The 21,004-nt window shown below is 39.6% G+C and overlaps 3 protein-coding genes across 8 annotated transcripts; 2 read left to right on the top strand and 1 right to left on the bottom strand.

Moving 5' to 3' along the window:
* Positions 1 to 1,402: 1,402 nt before the first annotated feature.
* mettl18 (methyltransferase 18, RPL3 N3-histidine) lies at positions 1,403 to 4,972 on the bottom strand. The gene is made up of 2 exons (XM_026190118.1): positions 4,735 to 4,972; positions 1,403 to 2,454 (listed from the first exon to the last, which is right to left on the bottom strand). Exons 1-2 carry the CDS (start codon positions 4,837 to 4,839, stop codon positions 1,486 to 1,488), a joined length of 1,074 nt encoding a protein of 357 aa, XP_026045903.1. The 5' UTR covers positions 4,840 to 4,972; the 3' UTR covers positions 1,403 to 1,485.
* A 209-nt stretch (positions 4,973 to 5,181) lies between these two features.
* On the top strand, positions 5,182 to 10,740 carry zdhhc16a (zDHHC palmitoyltransferase 16a). 4 transcript variants are annotated; one of them, XM_026191029.1, is made up of 11 exons: positions 5,182 to 5,348; positions 6,256 to 6,513; positions 7,066 to 7,260; positions 7,358 to 7,446; positions 7,778 to 7,806; positions 7,917 to 8,050; positions 8,221 to 8,304; positions 8,404 to 8,489; positions 9,575 to 9,698; positions 9,844 to 9,914; positions 10,047 to 10,740. In XM_026191029.1, the coding sequence occupies exons 2-11, from the start codon at positions 6,280 to 6,282 to the stop codon at positions 10,147 to 10,149; spliced, it is 1,149 nt and encodes a 382-aa protein (XP_026046814.1). In that variant the 5' UTR covers positions 5,182 to 5,348; positions 6,256 to 6,279; the 3' UTR covers positions 10,150 to 10,740. The 4 variants fall into 4 exon arrangements, with proteins under 4 accessions (XP_026046814.1, XP_026046817.1, XP_026046816.1 ...); XM_026191031.1 differs by having other exon boundaries at positions 5,197 to 5,233; XM_026191030.1 differs by lacking the exon at positions 5,182 to 5,348 and adding an exon at positions 5,364 to 5,909.
* A 2,520-nt stretch (positions 10,741 to 13,260) lies between these two features.
* On the top strand, positions 13,261 to 20,278 carry ubtd1a (ubiquitin domain containing 1a). Of its 3 annotated transcripts, XM_026191011.1 has the most exons (5): positions 13,263 to 13,609; positions 13,957 to 14,043; positions 18,417 to 18,644; positions 19,126 to 19,311; positions 19,430 to 20,278. In XM_026191011.1, exons 1-5 carry the CDS (start codon positions 13,558 to 13,560, stop codon positions 19,642 to 19,644), a joined length of 768 nt encoding a protein of 255 aa, XP_026046796.1. In that variant the 5' UTR covers positions 13,263 to 13,557; the 3' UTR covers positions 19,645 to 20,278. The 3 variants fall into 3 exon arrangements, with proteins under 3 accessions (XP_026046798.1, XP_026046796.1, XP_026046797.1); XM_026191013.1 differs by lacking the exon at positions 13,957 to 14,043 and having other exon boundaries at positions 13,261 to 13,609; XM_026191012.1 differs by lacking the exons at positions 13,263 to 13,609; positions 13,957 to 14,043 and adding an exon at positions 14,694 to 15,493.
* The last annotated feature ends 726 nt before the right edge of the window (positions 20,279 to 21,004 follow it).

Genomic DNA, 21,004 nt, shown 5'->3' with positions numbered 1-21,004 from the left:
GACTTGCCCTGCCCCCTTGTTCCCATAAAGTAAGCAGGGGAAAGGCTGTGTCTACTGGAGGGGCCAGGAATTCCCCCACAGGCCCTGAACAGCTGTCAAGATGAGAGACGATGACGAAGCGGACACAGTGGAAGTTTGCCGGCCAGGCATATGCAAACAGAAACCATGTTTGGTGTATTTTATGTTTCTCTGAGTGAAATAGCGTTTAACACTACAGTATATTTACATAATAAGCTGCTGGAAATTCTGTCCACACACTGTGGGTGTTGAAATGCACAGTCATGTTAGAGCTGGTGACATTATGTTTCCTAAAAGTTTTTCTTTTTTCTTAATCTTTGCTAAATATTATTTTATCAGTGGGTCTCTACAGTGCTGACGTCACGGGTATGTTTAGGATGAGATAGATTCTTGAGAATGTTTGTGTAGCTGGAGTCATCTATTCAGTTGGGGTCTGATAGGGCTGTATTGTAAAAGAACCTTTGTTTGCTTTCCGATCATAGTCAAACACGACACACGTACAGGTTGTATTTAGTCACACGGATGAGACCGGGTCGGCGGGCTAAAACGACAATTTCAGAACAACACATCAGGCAGTGTTATTCAGTTTCATTGCCGAGTGACCCTGTGAAAACCCTCTGACTTCCTCATCCTCTTATTTAGTCACCTCAAATGCGAGAAACTGGTCTGGACTTGAGGCATACTTCCCCAGAAAAAAAAGCCCTATTCGAAAAAAAGTAGACGGATTTCCTTGAGCTGGACAAAAAGGGGATTCCACATGGAGATGGAAAAATTACAGCAAAATTCCCTTTCTTGATTTTGGATGGATATTTGCCCATACTTCCTGCATAGGCATATGTGTAGACATTTTCAAAAATGTTTTTTTTTTTTAAATTTTGCACTGTTGCCAGATTATGTGGTGAACTTCACTGAAAGGAAACCAGTAGAATAAGAGCTACAGAGACCCCACAGAGTCCCACCATTGATGTTCAGTGACTCCAGAATCCACTTTCAAACTACATCCTTGAGCTAGTGGGATAAGTTGCAATTGACATTTTGTGCTGGACTTCAGAAACAAGCCTGGCTTTCATGCTGGTGTTTGAACACTGGGGAAATCACTCGCAAAGGTCACTGAGCCCATTTCCTTTCTTTCCTCTCCATGCATCTAAAGACCTGTAACAGCCCCTTTCAACTGCACTTCAGTTACTGGCAGACATATTCAAATTTCGATATAGGAAGTGAAAGAAGGTGTAGGTAACAAAAGAGCAAATATGAGCCAATAGTGTGTTTTCATTGCAGCTTTTCCTTGTTTAACCACGGCAGTTTTAACATACCAAAATAAAGACAGGAGTCATAACGACACAGCTGGCTGATTCAGGACTGCACACAATAATCAAGCAATAGCCTTGCTCTATTTTTTATTTTCATTCAGTTTTTCATCAATAAATCAATTACAGATAAAACCGATGAGTTCCTGACATTCCTTACTCAAGCGTCCTTTGACTTTTTAAAACGCAGTACTACTACATGTCTCTGAAGTCCTTCTTCTCCATCCCACAGATGATCCACAGAGAAAACATCCCTCTGCTCCACAAATGTTTCAAAGAGATGTAGTCCACCACCTACACCAAAGTAGTGGGATTTGGTGGCGAGGTAGACCAGACCATCTGGTGCCAACAGTTTGCGCAGGGTCTCGTGTAGAGCAGGGTAGTACGCAGTGTTGTAGATAGTCTCTGATGTGAATATAAGATCATATTTGGGTGGTGGATCTGCCTTTAGAACCAAAGCGAGAAATGTGCTCCAGTCACCAGAGTAAAAATGACACGTGGTTAGTAATGGGTGCTGGGCTAAGTCTATGGCTTGCTTCTTAGGAGGTGGGCTGTTTTCTGTGACCTCCTTCTGCCCTTTCGCCTTCTTTTTAGAACCGTCTTCCTCCTTCATTTTTCCCTTACCACTCCCTTCTTTGTCATCTTCACTGTCTACTTCATCATCCTCTTGGCAGTTTAGCATTACATTTGGCACTGTGAGCTGTTCAATGACTGTACTGTTATAATCTTGGAAGTGGACCTGACTGGCTCCCCTCTTCAGAGCCAGTATTCCCAGCAGCCCTGCGCCACAGCCCAAATCCAAAACCGCCTTCCCCCCAAAGGTCTCTCCATCTTTCTCAATCAACTCCAGAAGGTCATACGTGCACTCCCACACCTTCAGCCCTCCCTCGTACACACCAGAGATGAGGTCAGACTTCTGCTCCGCTGTGCGTGAAAGAATTTTTTCGCTGTCCTCTCTCTCTGACGCAGTCTTCTCAAAAACGGTCTCATTGAGGAAGTGCAGAGGAGGAAGAGTTCCAACTGTAACCGTTTCAAAGATGGCATCCATAAGGAGGAACTGTGGATCGGATGGCGGAAAGTGCTCGCTGGCCTCTTTTACTGGTTGTGCTGGTTTGGGGCCGTCCTCTACCTGCAAACAGAAAGCAGTATGCACAGTTGATAATAAAACCACACGCCTCAGCAATGTATGTGGGTGATGGTCACATGTTGTGACATGAGCAAGAGTTTTCCGTTTTACAATAACGCAGTTTTATTTATTAAAGTTAGTGTTAATGAGTAAGAAATATTTTGGTATGTAGCGTTCTAACGTTTTTTCATTTTCTGAAGTGGAGCACAGGCGGCACAGTGGTGTGGTGGTTAACTGTCTTCCTGTTGTCGCACAGGAAGAAAGTCCTGGGTTTGAAACTCCACACACATGGCTTTGTGTGGAGTTTTATGTTAGGTTAATTGGCGATTATAAATTTTGCTGTAGGTGTAAAAACAAGCACGCGTGGTTATTTTTCTTTCTATGTTAGCCCTGTAAGAGAATGGTAGCCTCTCCACAACGCACCCTTCCTCCTGCCCTGTGAAAGCTGGGACAGGCTCCAGCTGCTCCACAACCCTGCTTCAAGCAAAATATGGATGGATGAAGTGGGGCATGCAGGAAAAAAGATGTCATAACTAGTGGTGATGTTAAAACCGCTTTGACAGTTACACTGAAAATGGGGGGTGGCTTGATGTTACTGTAAGAATGGCTAACATCTGCACATAAATGTTGCGAAATCTTCTTTGGGACCTATAAAATGCAACAATGACAGTTATTAAAACATAAAAGTCTGTTGTTTGGTTTAAAGTTAATTAGTCTATTCAAATGTTGTAACAAAGATTTACTCAATTCTGTGTGTACATACCAGGTATAGTATGCTTTTACCACTGTGATTTGTTTTCTTGTAATAATGATGTAAAAGGTCAGTTGACTGATAAATCACTCAAACATGAGAATGTTATGCATCAGCCATGTGAGTCACCGTGACTGAAATGACGTTTGCTTCTCTGGACTGGTAGGTGTAAATGCTCATGTCGTCTAACTCAGTGGAGCCGAACAGTTTAGATTTAAATGCCAGTAAAGTCTGTTGCATACCTCAGAAGTTTTGTGTCATACATAACAATAACAAAGCACACAGTACTTTAACAATTTGGATTGTTTCCGCTTTAACATGCCTTATCCTGTAATGTTAACAAGCAGATGTTAACAGCCTACGCTCTCTAGTGGATGCACACAAAATTAAAGAATTTTTATTGCTTTTTTAAAGCTCATGCGGTCAGAATTTACAGCATTGTTTAATTGAACAGCTTGTGCTTTAGTGAGGATGGATTTTTACCTTTGTCCCCTTTAACATAAGACAGGTTTATCTTTACAAATTAAAGCTAACTTTGGCTGCTCCCTCGTCACAAGGGGTCGCCGCAGAGTTTAGGGCTGCATGTTTGATTTGGCTTCTTTTTCTGTGGGATGTTTTTACTTGTAACCCCAAAGAGGATTTGTGCATTTCGCTGGAATCAAACCACCAACCTTTGGTTTGTTAAGGGAATGCGCTAACCGTTACACCGACGCCCCTCTATACGTTTATCTTCACAATTGTTTTTGGACTATTCTACACTTTGATTTAATGTTAAGTCTTATCTAAATATAATTTTGACAGGGCTGCCATGCAGGCGAAAAAAAAAAGCTTCTATTTGCTTGTCTTTAAAAATAAAATCTAAATTATTTATTCTACATTACAATTGGTAAATGTTACACAAATCTCTTCTCATTTTTCTACTTAAAGACTTTCGGAATTATTTATCATTTGTAGCAGTAAACTAGATGTATTTTTAATCAATATTTTTTCATATCAGCTTTTAAATATTTATTCACGTGTTTAGATGTAATCTATTCTAATGTACAGATCACAGAATATATTGAAATGTAGGCAAACCTAGGCAGATTTTGTCTGCTGTACTTGTAGTCAATTGCTTTATTACAGATGATTTTCCACAGTTAAAAAATAAACTATAATGTTCAAGAACCTTATTATTTTTGCTCTCTTTCGATGTTGCCCCGGGCTTATTTGTGATCCTTTGATAAAAATATCAAAGGATCACAAATAATGGGAAGTTATAGGAAAAGAATAGGAAAGCAGTGCTGTTGTTACTACTTACATAAAGGCATTTATGACAGACAGATACATTTCTGGGGCTTTGTAAGTTTTCTGCCTGCAGCCATAAATGTTCTTCCCACACTCTCGCAGAGGGTCCAAGTCTAAACTTGCTTTACAGCACCGCAATTGCTAGCTTGAACGTTACTTCTGCTATTACTAGTTACGCGGCGGTACTTAGAGCACTCTGAGTAACTTAAGCTATGGCACATCATAGGTAAGCTAATGTTACTCACAGATACGACAGCATGATCTTTATTTCCGTGCTGCAATTCATTTCCATCCACGTCTCCGGGGCCTGTTGTTTGTGCTGGAAGGTCGAAGTTAAAACAAAACGACATGCTGACTGACACCACCGTTCACTAAGTTTGAGGATAGAAGATTTGGATCACAGTTTCAAACAGGTTCTACCAAAGGCTGGCTCAACATGGCATGCGTAGCTAGCAAGGCTGCTATGGATAAAAAACTACATGTCCCAAAAGTCTGAGACCCCCCCCCCCCCCCCCCCCAACAGTTATGCTATATGTTATATTTCAGTTATGCATGTAGCCGAATCGTTATACGTATGTGTACGTGTTATAACATAAAATACAGAAAATTCAGAAACATAAATGTCAAGTCCTGAAGTAAAAATAACTGTTGAAATCACTTCCTGACTCAGACTACCACGATGCCGTTCGGTGGTGTTCCAGCGCATGCGCATTAATTGGAGGATTCCGCTCTTAACTGTCACAGGTCCGTGATCCTGCTCCTCCTCGCTAATATGTGGCTATAATCCCGTTTTTTGTCTTCCTTTTGAAAATGTTGACGGGAGTGGTGGTCTCGGTGGGGGTCTCGTCTTCATAAAACAGTGAGTAAAAAAGAAATGTTGTAAAATATCAGTAAAATATGATGCACGGCGCGAGACGAATATTTGAAAAGGAGAGCAGTATGTGACATCCAAAAATAAGGGATTTGGGAGCGCTATGACTCACGGAGAGTATTCACAACAACATGTCTTATGGACACATTGAGTGTTACTTTATTCAGGGAGGTGACAGCTATGGCTGATCGCCATGCAGTGGTTTTTGGCTTGCTTGTCATTAACTGCAGGTGACCAGCCTACTCCACAACAAAAATCATTGTCCCCCTCACACCTTATCTAGCTGCCCAAAGCCTCCACCCAGACTCCACCCTGTCTGGAATGCAGCACAGCAAGACTGGTACATGTTGGAAACACATGTTCTTCTGGTTACCTGTGCATTTCTGTTGTATGTACCTGCAAATGCTCTGGCTCTTTCACTCACGCCTTTAGTCGTACCTAATGAAGTAGTTTAGGTGTCAGCTCTCTGAAACTGATATCACTAGCGGTCAAAACAAATTCACTGGGAAAAAGAAGTCCAAGTTGTCTGGCTCTGAAATTCACCTATTGGTAAGTCAGACATTGCTCAACCGAGCTGATTAGGGCAGACGTGTTCTCTCTTTTTCAGCTGCTGTTAACTATGTATTTATTTTTCTTATAAGTAAGAGTAAATGGAGTATCCTTGGGGCTTGGGTTGTTTGTTATCAACAAACTTATCATTTTCCTTTTGTGTTGCCAAATTGTGTTGAATTCCTTTTTTTATTATTCCTGTTGTACATATGAAATTTGTGTTAGACATAGCAGCATACACATTCCTCACATTTTTTTAAGTCTTGCACATCAGGTTGGGAGAGGTGTGGAAGTGAGAGTTTACGATTGACTTTCATTAATCGTAATGTTTTCTTTCTTCCTGCAGGTGCTTGCATTTTACAAATGCAGAATGCGGTGGTGTTCGAGCTCTGCGTTTCACCTGCTGCGCTGTGTGCGGCTGCGGTTGTGTAGCAGGCGGGGACAGAACAGGCTTCCTTTGTGGATTAGGGAAATATGGGCTTATATGAGACTGCTGGCAAAATCACTCTACTTTAACTCGCTCACAGACTCAGATGTGGTTTTTGACTCAGTCTTTGAACCAGTTTTCCTGACTGTGGATTACGTCACCCGGTGGTTTGGTCTGGTGAGTGTGCTTTTAAATGGTTACGAGAAAGTTGTTGTTGTTGTTTTTTTGTTTATTTTCTGGAGACCACTGCAGTGATGGAAAATAAGGACATTAACCTTCTTGGAATTGGTCAAAATATGATCTTCCATACACAGGTCACAGTTGTTGTTTGTGGTATAATAACAACAAACAATGACATTTTTTTTTGTGAACGTCTGATTTTGTTAACTACCAAAGCTCCTATGATCACAGTCCCCCTAACTTCAGATAATCATTATTGGTAGTGTCATATCAAGTCTGCACAACAAACATTTCGCGGGGGGCAATTCTCTTTCTTATTGGATAGCAACAGATCCTCATTCATTAAAATGTTTCAGATCTGGGGTGTAGACACTCCTGACCTAAATACAAGAGGGGGTAGGCACATACAATCTCTTTGATAGTAGCCTGCACCAAGGGTTTTGACAGTAATGAAAAAAATGTGTGTTCTTGGATGTAGCTTTAAATGTAGATCTAATGTGATTTCCTGCATAACTGCTCACATTGTCTGATCATTCTTTTTTCTTTAAGGTGTTTGTTTACCTGGTGGTGATACTGACCAGCTCCATCGTGGGGATAGCCTATGTGGTCTTGCTGCCTCTGATCCTCAACACTTACTCTCCTCCGTGGATCGCTTGGCATGTTTGTTATGGACATTGGAACCTCATCATGATTGCTTTCCATTACTACAAAGCCGCCAACACCTCTCCTGGGTATCCCCCTACAGTAAGATATCAGCTACAGTTTTTTTTTTTTTTGTACTTTAAACTGGAAATTTTGTATTTAAAAAAACAAAACAAAACAAACTTTTATTTTGTCGTAGGAAAAACATGACGGTCCAGTTGTATCAGTCTGCAAAAAGTGCATTATTCCTAAACCAGCAAGAACACACCACTGTGGGATCTGTAACAGGTGAGTTTTTATCTGTTTTATTACATGTTAATAAGTATCAGGTGTTTGAATGTCAAAGCTAAAGTATGTTGGTGGTTGCAAGACCTTTAATGTGGCTACGTCAAATCGCAACATTCAAAATTAAGATGTTTTCATTGACAGTTGACTTCTTGTATCTCTAGGTTAGTTTTTCTAGTATTGCTATCTTCATTCCATAAAATCTTATCATGCTTTAAGTCTTCCCAGACTATTATTTTGCAGTTTGAGATATGATTAGAATACATTCCCTTAAAAAAAATCACACAACTAAAATACCAATTATCAAACTAATGTTTTTCTCTTGCTTTTGCAGATGCATTTTGAAAATGGACCATCATTGTCGTATCCTTTGTGCTGAATTTATTCCAGCTTATTATTTCAGAAGCACGTCAGAAAATGTATATGTTTATAGACAGAGATGGACATAATTTTCCTTAATGTCAGCACCTCAGCCTGGTTGAATAACTGTGTGGGCCATTTTAATCACCGTTACTTCTTCTCCTTCTGTCTCTTCATGACCTTGGGCTGTGTCTACTGTAGCATCAGTGGGAGAAACCTGTTCCTAGATGCATACAATGCACTCGAGGTGAGATAGTCGGGCTGTTGCTGCCTGTAGGTCTGCTGGTGCTTTGTTGTAGTTAGATTTGTTTTAAAGCCTCCATGTCTGGTGTCTTTCTCTTTGGGGCCTTAGCATTTCTTTATTGACTCTGCTTTTTTTCTGTCTTTAATGCTTGGGTTTGTGGGCTGTTCCATTAGCACTTCAAACATTTGGAATTGGAAAAGCCTGGAATACCGGTAACAGGGATGGGACTGCTTATAGGGCTTCTTCCTTCTGGCCAGGTAGCGCTTCAAAAGCCAACACACAGCATTATTGAGTTTATTTATTTTTATTTTTTTTCAGTTACTTATCTTTTTTTGTTTGTTTTTTGTTTTGGAAAGACCCACTATCAGACCCCTGCTCCTCCATACACATTTAAGGATAAGATGATTCATAAGAGCATCATCTACATGTGGGTCCTCACCAGGTAAAAAGTGCATTTTATGTTGCTTTTTCACACATACATGCAAGAAAAACTTTAACAACTGACTTACAAGGATTTCTGATTTCTCATTAAATGTAGTCATGTCGTGTTGTTCACAGTCAGGATTGGAACTTTCCAGTTCATTAGAAGTAAAATTTTAGTGGAGTAGAAAAAAAATCTAAATACTTGGGTATTCATCTATTCACAATAAGAAAGTGTGTACAAATAAATGGTAACAGCCAATCACCTGCAAAATTTGCAATTTTGCAATGCACTTGGATGTTCCACAACACGTCTAAGACACCGATCTGCATTTTATGGGTAGACAAAAAAGCACTAAGCATGGTGGAGCTAGCATCATGATTTGGAGCTGCTTTGTTAGGACCCAGACTGAGAATCCAAAACTGTGGCAAGAAACCTTTTCGGGAGAATGTCAGGACAGAAGCCTGACGCTTAGGAGAGGTTGGATAGTTACAACAAGCAAGTACACATGTAAATAAAAAAATAAACAACAGAACAGTTGAGGGGAAAAAACCCCCAGAGTGACAGTTAAAGACCTTAACCAGTTGGGATGGTGGCCTGGCTGTCCAGTTAAGACATGCAGAAATATTTACTGGTCCAAAGTTTTTGCTAAAGTCTGATTGAACTGCTAACTTAAAAGGGTTATTCAGCCTGGACTATGGCTTCTTCCTCAACAAAGGAATTAAAATGAGAGTTTTTCAGTCAAGTAATAGATTATATTTGTAATTGTGACATATTTTAATACATAATTTTAATAATCCATTCAAAAATCCTGGTAATTTCAAGGGGGTCACAAACTTCATTTTGAGCATTGAGCTAATGGATATTATTTAAAGATAATTACAAAGAAATATAAAAAAAATCTAACCATTGCTTTAGGAAGATAGCAGGAGGAAAAAAAGAAAGTGTTATCGGTCGAAGGATTCTGGGTATGTAATCTCACACTCGTTTTGCTTCTTACTTCTTGTTCAAAGCAGTAGGGTATAAAGGTAGAGTTGAATCAGAGCAGGATTGTTGTCTTTGTCATCCATGCAGAGGATAAAGTGAATTGTGCTTTGTTGTAACAGCACAGTGGGAGTGGCACTGGGAGCTTTGACCTTCTGGCATGCAGTTCTCATCTCCAGAGGAGAGACGAGTATTGAAAGACATATCAACAGCAAAGAAACAAAGCGGATGGCCAAATGGGGAAAGGTAGCCATGAACATAAATAAAATGTGAAGGTTATGTTGTGATAAGACATAGGAGACTTCAAATCCTCAAAATATATATATTTTCCTTTGGTTAAAGTGACGTTGGTCATTTGTAACATGTTCCTGTTCTTTTGTTTTTCTGTCAGGTTTACAGAAACCCCTTTAACTACAGCAGGTTGAATAACTGGAAAATCTTCTTAGGTGTGGAGAAGAGAAGGTTTGTCTCTCTCCCTCTCAGATTTCTGTTTTCTAAGAAACAGAAATCTGTTTTGTTTTCTGCACCTTATGTGACTAATGTTACCTTGTGCTTCTTGTAATTTCTGCTTTTGTTTTTGTCTTTTGGTTTTAGTCACTGGGTGACGCGTGTTCTCCTTCCCTCTGCTCACCCCCCACATGGTGATGGCTTGACGTGGGCTGTCTTCCCAGTTAAAAAGGATTTGATACCTGTATGACAGACTCTGCTAAGGCATCCATTCTTGTCTAATTTACCAGTCTTTTCTCTGTCAACCTACTTGATCGGGTTTGCTTAAAGGATTCCTGCTTGGTGGCTACACCTAAGTGAAAGGATTTACGTCAATCTCCGATACCTCAAAAAACTTGCTGTTGCATTGCTCTTGCTTCTGCAGTCTGTATTGCTCAACAAGGCAATGTGTCACAGTTTGTTCTGTACTGGGTTTTACTTAGTCTTACGAACTGGTTTTACTTGACTCTGAGCATGAATTCGATAGTTTTATAAGCCAAATATACTGACTGAACTGTTAAATAATTTTTTTTAAGCAAACCATCTCAGCTTCGACCTGAGCTGTTTTTTATTTAAAGGAAAAAAAGAAGAAGTAGCAGAAGAAAAACACTAAGGTCATGGACACATCGGGTTTATCTCGGCACCTCCGCCTGTCTTGTTTGCACACCCTAGTGTGATATTATCATTTGATTTGAACACTCACGGGGAATTGCAGTACCATTATGATGTTATTTATCGGAATTTTGTACGTATTAAGTTAATCTTTACAACATTAAATAAATTCTACATTGTTAATATTGTGTTTTTAAGGGGTACTGTCACTGTTTTATAACACTATACAGTAAATACTTAGCTGTGGATATATATCAACATACATGTCAGCAATATATTCAGAGGTTTTTTTGTGGGGTTTTTTTTTTTTGCCTTTTGTATGTTTTGCTTTAGGGTCACTTCCTAACTGCAGCTCTGGGGTTATGTCACAGTGTTACGCAGAGGGATGCAGCGTGAAGGGGTGGATTATTTGGAAATGCTGGCCAGATTTGAGCTGCAGATTCATATGAAACCTATTACATCACAAATAAGCACACGCTGCAGTTAAGATCCGTCAAGATTTGAGCGAATTCAAAGGTCTAAATAAACAAGATAGTGATAATGAAACTGTTTATGGAAAACATTACAGTTAGAAATAAGTAAATATTAAACATTTTGTGATTCATGCATTTGCTTGGTAAAATGAAAACAGTGCTGGTGTTGTCAGCTATGGGGCGGGGGGGGGGGGGGGGTGTAAAATAAAGGCTGGCAGATAAAGAGAGCAGAGATTAAGCAGATTTCATCCTGATTGTAACCCTCGTTCACCCTGCTACTGCAAATCACACCCGCCCACTCACTGAAACACACACAAACACACCTGTCAATACACAGTCTCCCAGCAGATGTCAGCGTTTAACACGTGAAATATGGGCTTTGGACTCTTCATTGTTTAAAAGATCTGAATAATTGATAGTAAAGAGAAAGAAAAATCTTTTTTTTAAATTATTATTATTTATTTATTTCTGTAACAAGTGATAATGTGAACTGCTGAGAGAAATTACTGAGCTAGATTTATGATGGCTGTGGGCCGAGCTTAGCATTGCATGTATGGTACAAATTAGTTGTGGGCAGTTTTGACAGCTGCATATGCAACCAAATGTGTTTTTGTGAAGGTCAAAACAAGGTGAGGGAGATCGCGAGATGAGTGGCTTACATAATCTTTTAGCCCTCAGAGAACTGGATGCTCAATTCTATGTACTCAGTATTCAGGAATTATATGTCATGCCACTGTGGGAGACTGAACCTTGTCCAAAACAAAACACTGATGCATCTCACCTCATCAGACACGTCAGGTTATTTATATTATGTGTTTCTTTTTTTACACTTTCTTGTGTACACTCTAAATGAACTAACGGATAAGCTGTGCTTTTTGTGCCAGGACTAAACTTGGCATGGATTACCATGTGCCTAGACAAGGATACAGCATAATCGTGACTTTTTGGGCATAGGAACACTAGACAGCCACCTATGGTGTCACCAGCTGGTGAGGTGCAAAAATGGAGTAAAAGCTATTTTTTCATTGCTCCTGATTAACTTTTAAAAGCTATAGCTTGTAAACACTGCTCATCATGAAATAAACCACTGATATAGACAGGAGACTACAAACTATAGGAAACTCTGGAGCAGGCTGACATTTTTAAAGCTTTTGTGACCTCTGTGATTCACTTGGGCGCACTGCTAAGAAAAACAGGTTGGGGATGTTGTCTGCAAATGTTAGCTCACAACACAATAACTTGTAACAGAGATGCCTTTATATTTGTGCAGGTGTGTCCTACAGGTGTGGGTTGATGGGAGTCAGTTGGTTGTAGAATGATGTTCACGCCCTGAAACGGTCACTGATGTCCTCGTATAGCAAATTTAGATATTTCAATGTGGACAGTCTGTGTGCTGTCACCTAAATATAGGAAGAAAAAAAATAATAATAAGATGCTTGCGAGAGGTCTACACACAACTGTCTGTGAGTGGTTCATTTTAAAATTCAATTCAATTTTATTTACACAGCGCCAAATCACAACAACAGTCCCCGATTATAAAAGTTAGAAAACGCAAGAATGTTACACACATTTACACATTTTATGCATTCATCCATAGTTATTCATAACTACTAATTACTCACAACACAAATACAGGATTAGTCAGGATTTAACATATTCACAGTTTGTGGACACCTTAGTCAGATGAGCTGTCCCACACTGATTTAGTGTTTCACACTTTGTTAGGCAACATGTTACTCAGATTCAGTGTTGTGGAGGGGAGCACCCACCCACCAAAATAGACCGAACAGGCTGTAAATTTCAGAAGCTTGATTAGTTTTTCTTCGGAAACTTTGTTGAAATAGCATATTTGTATGTGACAGATTGTGCACTTTCATGTAGTTGAAACTGTAGATAGATGAGTAACAGTTGTGCCGGTGGTGTTTTTCTTGAATTAACTAAAACTGCAGTTGTTTGTAGTAGAAATGTCACGTTTTATGGAGACCACAGTATAGCATCAATTAACCTAAGAATGATAAATAAAACTTCCGCCATTCATTTCAGAATAAAACCCCAGTTGAAAAATGTAACAATATATTGTGCAATAACCCAATAAATTCATTTTAAAGGTTTTGTCTTTGACAGGACTTATTTTAGAGACATTTTCCTGTCGTTTCAAACTCTAAATGGTGGTTAAAAGACGGCTAAATTATGTTTCAGCCATCCTATTATCCCGAAGGAGCGGTTTAGCAGTTTCCTGTCTTGTTCTGACCCGACCGCTCTAAGTTACGCATGCGTACAGACTGCAAGTCTTTAATTCTGGATCAGTGTGGACGGATTGTGTTGGTAGGCTGTGTACACTATGATTTGGAGGAAATGTGGATACTGATCGCATATTTTTGGAGAAACGGCTGAGATTTACTAAAGGCTCTGCAGAGGCCACCTGGACACATCGCCTCTGCACAGACACACTGGGTCTGTGCCTGTCCTCCTACTTGGCTGATTACCTCTTCTGCTGATCGTCGCGTGAGACTCTAACTTCACTTGAAGTTCGGATGTGGCAGGCAAACTGCAGACGAATGCATAATCTAGCAGACTGGATTTCCGGTATGTAAAATAAATATATGCATTGATTTGGATTCATTAAAAAAAATGTAAGAGTGCAAAAACACAACTCTGGACGCGTGCGTGGGCAATAATCAGCTGGCATTAGCTTCAGGCGCGTGTCCCCGTCAGCTGGCGGTACACGTGACGTAAACACATCAGCTCGTCTGACCTCATAAGAACAAGGCGTGCTGAGCTGTCATTCCCTGATGGTGCTTTTCATATAAGGCACTTAATTTCACATCATTACCAACAGTTTATTTATGTGACATTATTGCACGTTCATTTCAAAGCGTTTATATTCGAAAATATGTAAAATATGACAGATTTCTCCTTGATCTGAAATGTAGGGACAGTGATGGGAGGCTGTGTGGGGAGGAGTAGGATGGATGGACAAGGGAGTGCCCGAAACTCGACAAGGAGCAAAAAACGCGGAGGTAAGAAGCTGGACATTGGCTTCGCAGATGTTGAAATAAGTGCAGCTTCATACTTAGGACATCATGTCCGCAAAGCACAAACCAGCAATGGCTTTCTCTACATCTTTGCTGACTTGCAGTTTGTGGTGATGTAACTCTTGAGCTTGAGTGACCCTTCTAATATTCCACCTTGACCAGCACTTTTGTATTAAATTATTATTTTCCAATATTACCATCGCGGTAGGGAGATTACTGTATAGTGATGTATTTAAGCACATCAGTTAAACACTACATAATAATGGGACTTACTGTCATTGAATTCAACCAATACAACGAGACACTTTCTGCATTTTTATTTACACTACATATACATTCATGTAGCACCTGCCAGATGGGCTGTAAGATAAAGCCTCAGGGTTTCAGGTGTTGCATCCTAGCTACACCTTTGTTATTCTGAATACTTATAGTTTCAGGTGTTAAATGTGTCGTGGCTTAGTCATGTGTCTAATCTGGGTTTAAGGACCTGGCCTGATAGGACAGATTATATAAACACTGTTCAATCCATTCACAGAGCCTGTGTGCTGTGTGCTGCGCTAGACTGCCATTCATTATGCATTGAGCAGCAGCAGGAGCCTCAACAGAGAGTTTTTCAATCAGAGATTGACCTACTTGGTACATGATGTGCTTTATGTGCAAAACACATTCATATGCAGAAGGAAATACATTACCTGCAAGACAGGCATGACCTCTTAGACATTTCGATCACCATCATAAGCTCAGACCTCACAGTTTGGTGAAATTCAATGAACTGCCTCATTGTCAGTTGTGAGAAAGTAGCATCGTATTTCTATAATTATCACAGCCTTAGAAAAGAAAAAGAATCGCCTGTTCAGGACATTTCCTCGAAGTAGACATTGGCTTTCCTTTGAATCAGACTGTAATTGTCTGACAACGGTTTATTGTGTGCTAATAGGTTTAGCACTTTGCCTCTGAGTATTTTTATCCCAGCTCTAAATAGAGCTGATAGGATTAGGGCTCTTGTGTAAAGACGCCACCTTCTGCCAAGGACACTCAACTTGCTCTCCTCCTATATTCTACCTGTTTCCATGAATTGATTCAAAGTTATTTTGGGGTTGTGGTGTGTTTGTTAGTAGAAGGGGATAAAAGTGGTGGGGGATCAGTCATTTTTCAGCAACTGGGGAAATGTAACAATGATTAGCAGAGCTGTGATTCTTAGTCTGCGCAGCTTGGTGAACTAGATCAGGCATTTGTTTCTTCAAGCTGGTCCGACCGAGCGGAGACTGTCCTCTTCCTCGGGATCGTTCACTGTAGCTCATCGTTAAGGATTTTTGATGTACAGCAGTTTGGCGCATATCAAACCTCAGCAACAGAAGAGCAATGGGAGTACCAAACTCAAGGGAATACAATTACTATCAGGTTCCAAATTCCCCTTTGAAGATTTTGCTTAAAAGTAAGTATAGATTTTTGTCAGGGGTGGAAAAAGTTACTCTGGGTGCAATAAAATGCCCCAGAGGGGTATGTGTTATAGTCTTTACTAATGTTTTTGCTGTTATAATCCCATTATGTAGTGGTAATTGGTAAATTAGCATTTGAAGCGCAGCTGAAAAACTGATTTACAATAACAAATGAAAATCAAATTGTATCTTCAGTGCTGCCTTTGACTTTAATACTTTCATGATGATCCATTAAAGCCTGCTTTAATGGATCATCATTTTATTAGTTAAAATGAGTGTATCTCATAAGTGTATCTTAAATGTATGAAGACTTTGTTGATCATTTTTTTACTTGCACAGATGTTGACATATCTGACTTTGTGTATTTTTCTATTATCTATTATACAGTTATTATGAACTTAGTATTACATGCACATTTTACAGTAGGTAGATACAACACTGCTCACAGATCCTGCTTATAGTGGTTGTTTAAAATGATATATAAAATCATACTGCATAAGCAGCAGGTCTACATTAGACCTTTTAATCTCATTCCTGTTATTGCAGAGATTTACTTGTACCATTCTTTTTTTCTTTTCTTTTTTTACTTCCACCTGCACATTTTAGCTCAGGAAAGTCAAACTTGCTCACTCGCTTCAGTTTAAAGTGCTAATCTTTCCAGGGAGCTAGTCTTACAGCTAAAGGACATGCTGTCAAATCTGATCTCCCTCTACGCAAACACTAACACTGACAAACTGAGTACAGCAGCGAGGTGGATGAAACATTTTTATATTTTGTAGGTCGTCATCACTAAGCACTGATTGCATCTGCTTCAATCTAGTAAACACAACCAAAGCAAAAATGCTTGTACATACTGTTATGTAACAAAATGTACAACCAGGAAATAAAATCTGGCATGTTTTGTTCTGCACTCTCATTCTGAAAGTCTTAGACTTGCACAATCCCAAAACTGTCACTGTGTATTTTCCCATGTCTACTGGCAGGGTCACTTGTTAGGATTCCAGACAAACAATCTAATTTGCATTTGTTTGGCTGGCATGTTAATTTAGTTTTGCATGTGTGCCTGGCTGCATAATCAACATTACACGGGCTAAAAATAAATGTTTTTGTAAGAGAAGTAAAAGCAAAGAATATAATAAAGCTGCAAACACTGGAACAGGGTGGCATCATTTTATATAGCTGTCTCTAGATTTTAGGGGTATTCTGCTCATGGGTTTAGAAGTGTGGGACAGTTCCAGTTTGCACGTCATTTTTAATGCATAAAGTGTAAATTATAAATAATATAAATGTCGTACTTCTGCGTGAAAGCTCAGGCTGAAAGTTTGATATAAATGAACTTGCAAAGCTTTAACATTCTGATGTGCTCAGGCTGGACATGTCTGTTTAATTCAATCCTAAGGGTAATGTGGGAGGAATATAAATCACATGAGACAGAATAAAGTAAACAACTTAAATGTAAAAAATTTTAATGAGTAAAAAACAGCAATAAATGGCAGAATAACTTAATAAGCAGTTCAAAAGAATACATTTAATATAACCATATGTGCTCATTTTGTTATCGGTCTTTAGGATTAAGGTGTCTATGTACAAATTTAATTCAACCAGACAAATTTTGGGGGAATTCACCAACTGAAATTAGCAAATTTGTCATATAACTCAAAACATAATTTTACATTGGAATTTAGTAACAATGTTTTGAGGCCTCTTGTACTGTGTGGTCAGTGTTATAATATTTCAGCTGGTTTCTAGATCAGTGCTACAGAAGATGTCTTTAATATCTATGTCTATTGGGATGTGTATCATTGCTAAATGTTATTTAAGATTTTATAAAGGCTTCCTTTGATCTTGTTGGAAAATCAGGTTTGAAAGGGACAAAACCACGCTTTGCAGCAGTTTGTAAACACTCCGTAATTCGATAAAGTGACAGTGTAATTGAGTTGTAGTGGCTTTGTGTTTGTATTTATGCGTGCGTGCAGTGGCAGATCTGTGTCTGTTGGCTGCCTTTCATTGGCTAAAGGGTTGTCATCTTTCTATCCAATGCCTTAAGGGATAGGCACAGATAAATCCTGTTATGTGGGACCTGCTTACTGCCTATAATCCACTGGTGTTTGCTTGTGAGTGAGCGCCTGTCCGTGCGCATGTGTGTATTACTGGCCACTGCAGTAATCCACAGCACTATAAATAATCACTTTGATTTTCCTCTCTCTGTGAAGCAAATTGACTTTTTGGTACACCAGTACTGCAGCTATACACCAATAGCTAGCAAAGAAACACCTGCAGTAGGTGTACAAAATACTGCTGCTGGAGCTCTGATTTAAAGAAAACGAAAGAACAAGACCAAAAAAAAGAGCATTTTGGTTACTGGCTATAGTCAGCCTATGCAGAAACTGCTAAATATCACAGATAGTGACTGTGGTGTGTGTGTGTGTGTGTACAAGGTATTAAGATGAGCTTTTTGTCCCTTTTTGTGTTTACATGACTCAAACCAAGAACATTTAATGCATTCAGTGCATTTATACCTACATTCTTTTAAGGACACTTCACATCAGAGTAAAACAAAAATATTTCCTGACCTTGGCTGTCTGATGTAATAGTACAGAGCTCAGGCGTTTTTTTGGAGCAGTGATGTCCTTATCCACTTTAGTAGACATCGACGTAATAAGTAGTTTACTACCAGATACCTGGATTCGCACCATGTAATCTCTTTATTATGTAATTAGAATAAATTAGCAACAAAGTTTTTTTTCTTTGTTTGTTTGTTGTTTTACTTTTTATAAACTAGAAGTTGTTTTCAAAAGCGTAGCCCGGATTATTTCTGCGTCACAGTCTCTTGGTCATTTCTTAGAGCAGTCTGTAAAATTAGATTAAACACCTCTCTTTTTTTCTTTTTTTTTTACCCCTCCCTCTCTTTTTGTTAAGGACGCAATGAGCCTCTAAAGAAAGAGCGTCCAAAATGGAAGAGTGAGTACCCGATGACTGAGGGCCAGCTCAGGAGCAAGAGGGATGAATTTTGGGATACAGCTCCGGCCTTTGATGGACGCAAGGAAATCTGGGACGCACTCAGAGCAGCAGCCCTGGCTGCAGAGTGCAATGACCTGGAGCTAGCGCAGGCTATCGTGGATGGTGCCTGCATTACATTACCACATGGTATGCAAACACACATAGACAAAATCCCCTTTGAGATATGAAAGCATAATTTGGCTATAAATTATACGCTGTAAGTGGACTAGACCTCCCATTGTAAATGCAGAGCTCACTGTAATCATTTGTAAAAGTCAAAGAACAGTTTGCTGAATCCCATCAACTGTGCAGAGATTACTGTTGTAGTAGTTACATAATAGTCGCAGTACTGCATGACCACTGTGAGTGGTCTGATGCACTGAAAGCCCTGGTGGTGTTAGCTGGAAAAAAAAAGCAGTCCTCACATAGTCTTCTCACATGCTCATCTGCTTTTAACTGCTACTAATGGAAGAAAAGTGATGCTCAGACAGGATTTCTTAACAGTTGAAATGAGGGGACATGTGTAGCTCAAGGTTAAAGTTGTGTATGTTGTGGAGAGGGATAAGGGTTTTTTTTTTTTTTTGGTTTTTTTAACTGGTTGTTTATCTGGGTTATTTCTCTTCTGCAGGCTCTCTCACAGAGTGTTACGATGAGCTGGGCAACCGCTATCAGCTCCCAGCGTACACTTTAGCCCCGCCTGTCAACCTCATCACTGAAACATCCAGCGACAGCAAGGTTTCCGAATCGACGCAAAAACAATCTCAGCCCTCTCCGAGCAGAGAAGAGTTCCAGCTACGGGTGCGATTATCAACTGGTAAGACTTGGAATTATGCATCTGTATATCTCTAAAAATCACGTTATGCATGGATTGTTGGAAATGAGATTTTTTTACCTGGATAAAAAGATCTGTGTCAACTCTACTTCTCCCTTAGGAAAGGATGTGCGTCTCACAGCCAGCATGGCAGACACCATCGCTGAGCTAAAGAAGTTACTAGAAGAACAGGAAGAAATTGATGTGTCCCGCCAGAGGTGGTTCTTTTCTGGGAAGCTTCTGACCGACAAGACTCGCCTGCAAGATACTAAAATCCAAAAGGAATTTGTCGTCCAAGTGATTGTCAATATAAATCCCTCAGTCATAACTAACTGAGGCAAATAAAGCAAGGTGAAGAAAAGATCATGAATGTGCCAGAGGTGGGCTGCTGGAACAGGAGTTGGTGACATTACTGTCCAGTTAATTCTGCGGTGGAATTTTGTGTACATTTTTATATAAAAATATATTGCTTTTTGTATTGCTCCTTTTTCTATTTTTCCTTTTTCCAAATGGGGAAAAAAGCACTGAAACACTTTAGGTGAAAAGTAGAGCCCTAAGATGCACATCCCAGTGTCCGTCTATTTGTGAAGCCATGAACTCACAGCTTTGTTGTTTACATGGGTTTCCCTTCTTGTCATGTTTGTTTGTTCTGGTGCTTATGAATAAATTAAATATGGTTCACCTCAGAATCTAGACAAAAATCTTTCTTTCTAACTCTTTTACTTTCATCTGTTTAGGTAGTAGAAACGTTCACTGTATGTTGTTTGCTCATGTGCACACTGTTTTCATTTCACTACTGTACATTCATGGTAAAGACAGGGAATGTAATGAAGGCACCTTTTTTAAAGGGAATGAGAGATGACCAGACTTGCTTTTTTAATTTTATCACTATGAACAAGAAGGTGTAGTTTGATGTACAAATATGATGCTCACTGTACTTGAATAACTTAATAAATATTATAAATTTAAAGTTGTTCTTTTCATTTATTTATTGGCACCAAGATCTGCAATTGGAACTGGATGTTCCCAATAAGGGTTCGACCCCCTTTTGCTGATGAAAATCTCTCAGTTAACTCACTGTCACTGTGGTCATAATATGGTTAACAATACTGAGGTAGGCGCTGACATTTAAATGATGCTCAGTTGGTGCTAAGGGGCCCAAAGTGTGCCAAGAAAATAACCCCCACATCATTACACGACCAGCAGCAGCCTGAATCATTGATACAAGGCAGGATGGATCCATGCTTTTGTGTTGTTTACGCTAAATTCTGGCCCTACCACTTGAATAACACAGTAGCAACCGAGACTCCTCAAACCATGCAGCATTTCTATAATCTTTGATCGTGCAACTTTGGTAAGCCCGTGTGACTGTTCTTGCATCGCAGGATTGTCACCAGCTGGTCTTCTGCTGTTGTAGCCCATCTCTATGTTGTGCCTTCAGAGATGCTCTTCTGCATACATTATCTGAGTTATGTTACCTTCATGTCCTCCATTCTCCCTTGATCTCTGGCATCAACAAGACATTTTTGCTCACTAGATTTTCTTTTTTTCAGGCCATCATCTGTAAGAGAGATGTTTGTGTGAGAGGAAAATCCCAGCAGATCAGCAGTTTCTGAAATACTCATTCCAGCCTATCTGACACCAAGAACCACACCACCTTCAAAGTCAATTAAATCTCCTTTCATCCCCCTTTCTG

Source organism: Astatotilapia calliptera, chromosome 13 (genome assembly GCF_900246225.1).
Source record: "Astatotilapia calliptera chromosome 13, fAstCal1.2, whole genome shotgun sequence".
NCBI classification, from domain to species: Eukaryota; Metazoa; Chordata; class Actinopteri; order Cichliformes; family Cichlidae; genus Astatotilapia; species Astatotilapia calliptera.
This window is presented reverse-complemented; position numbering and strand designations above follow the sequence as displayed.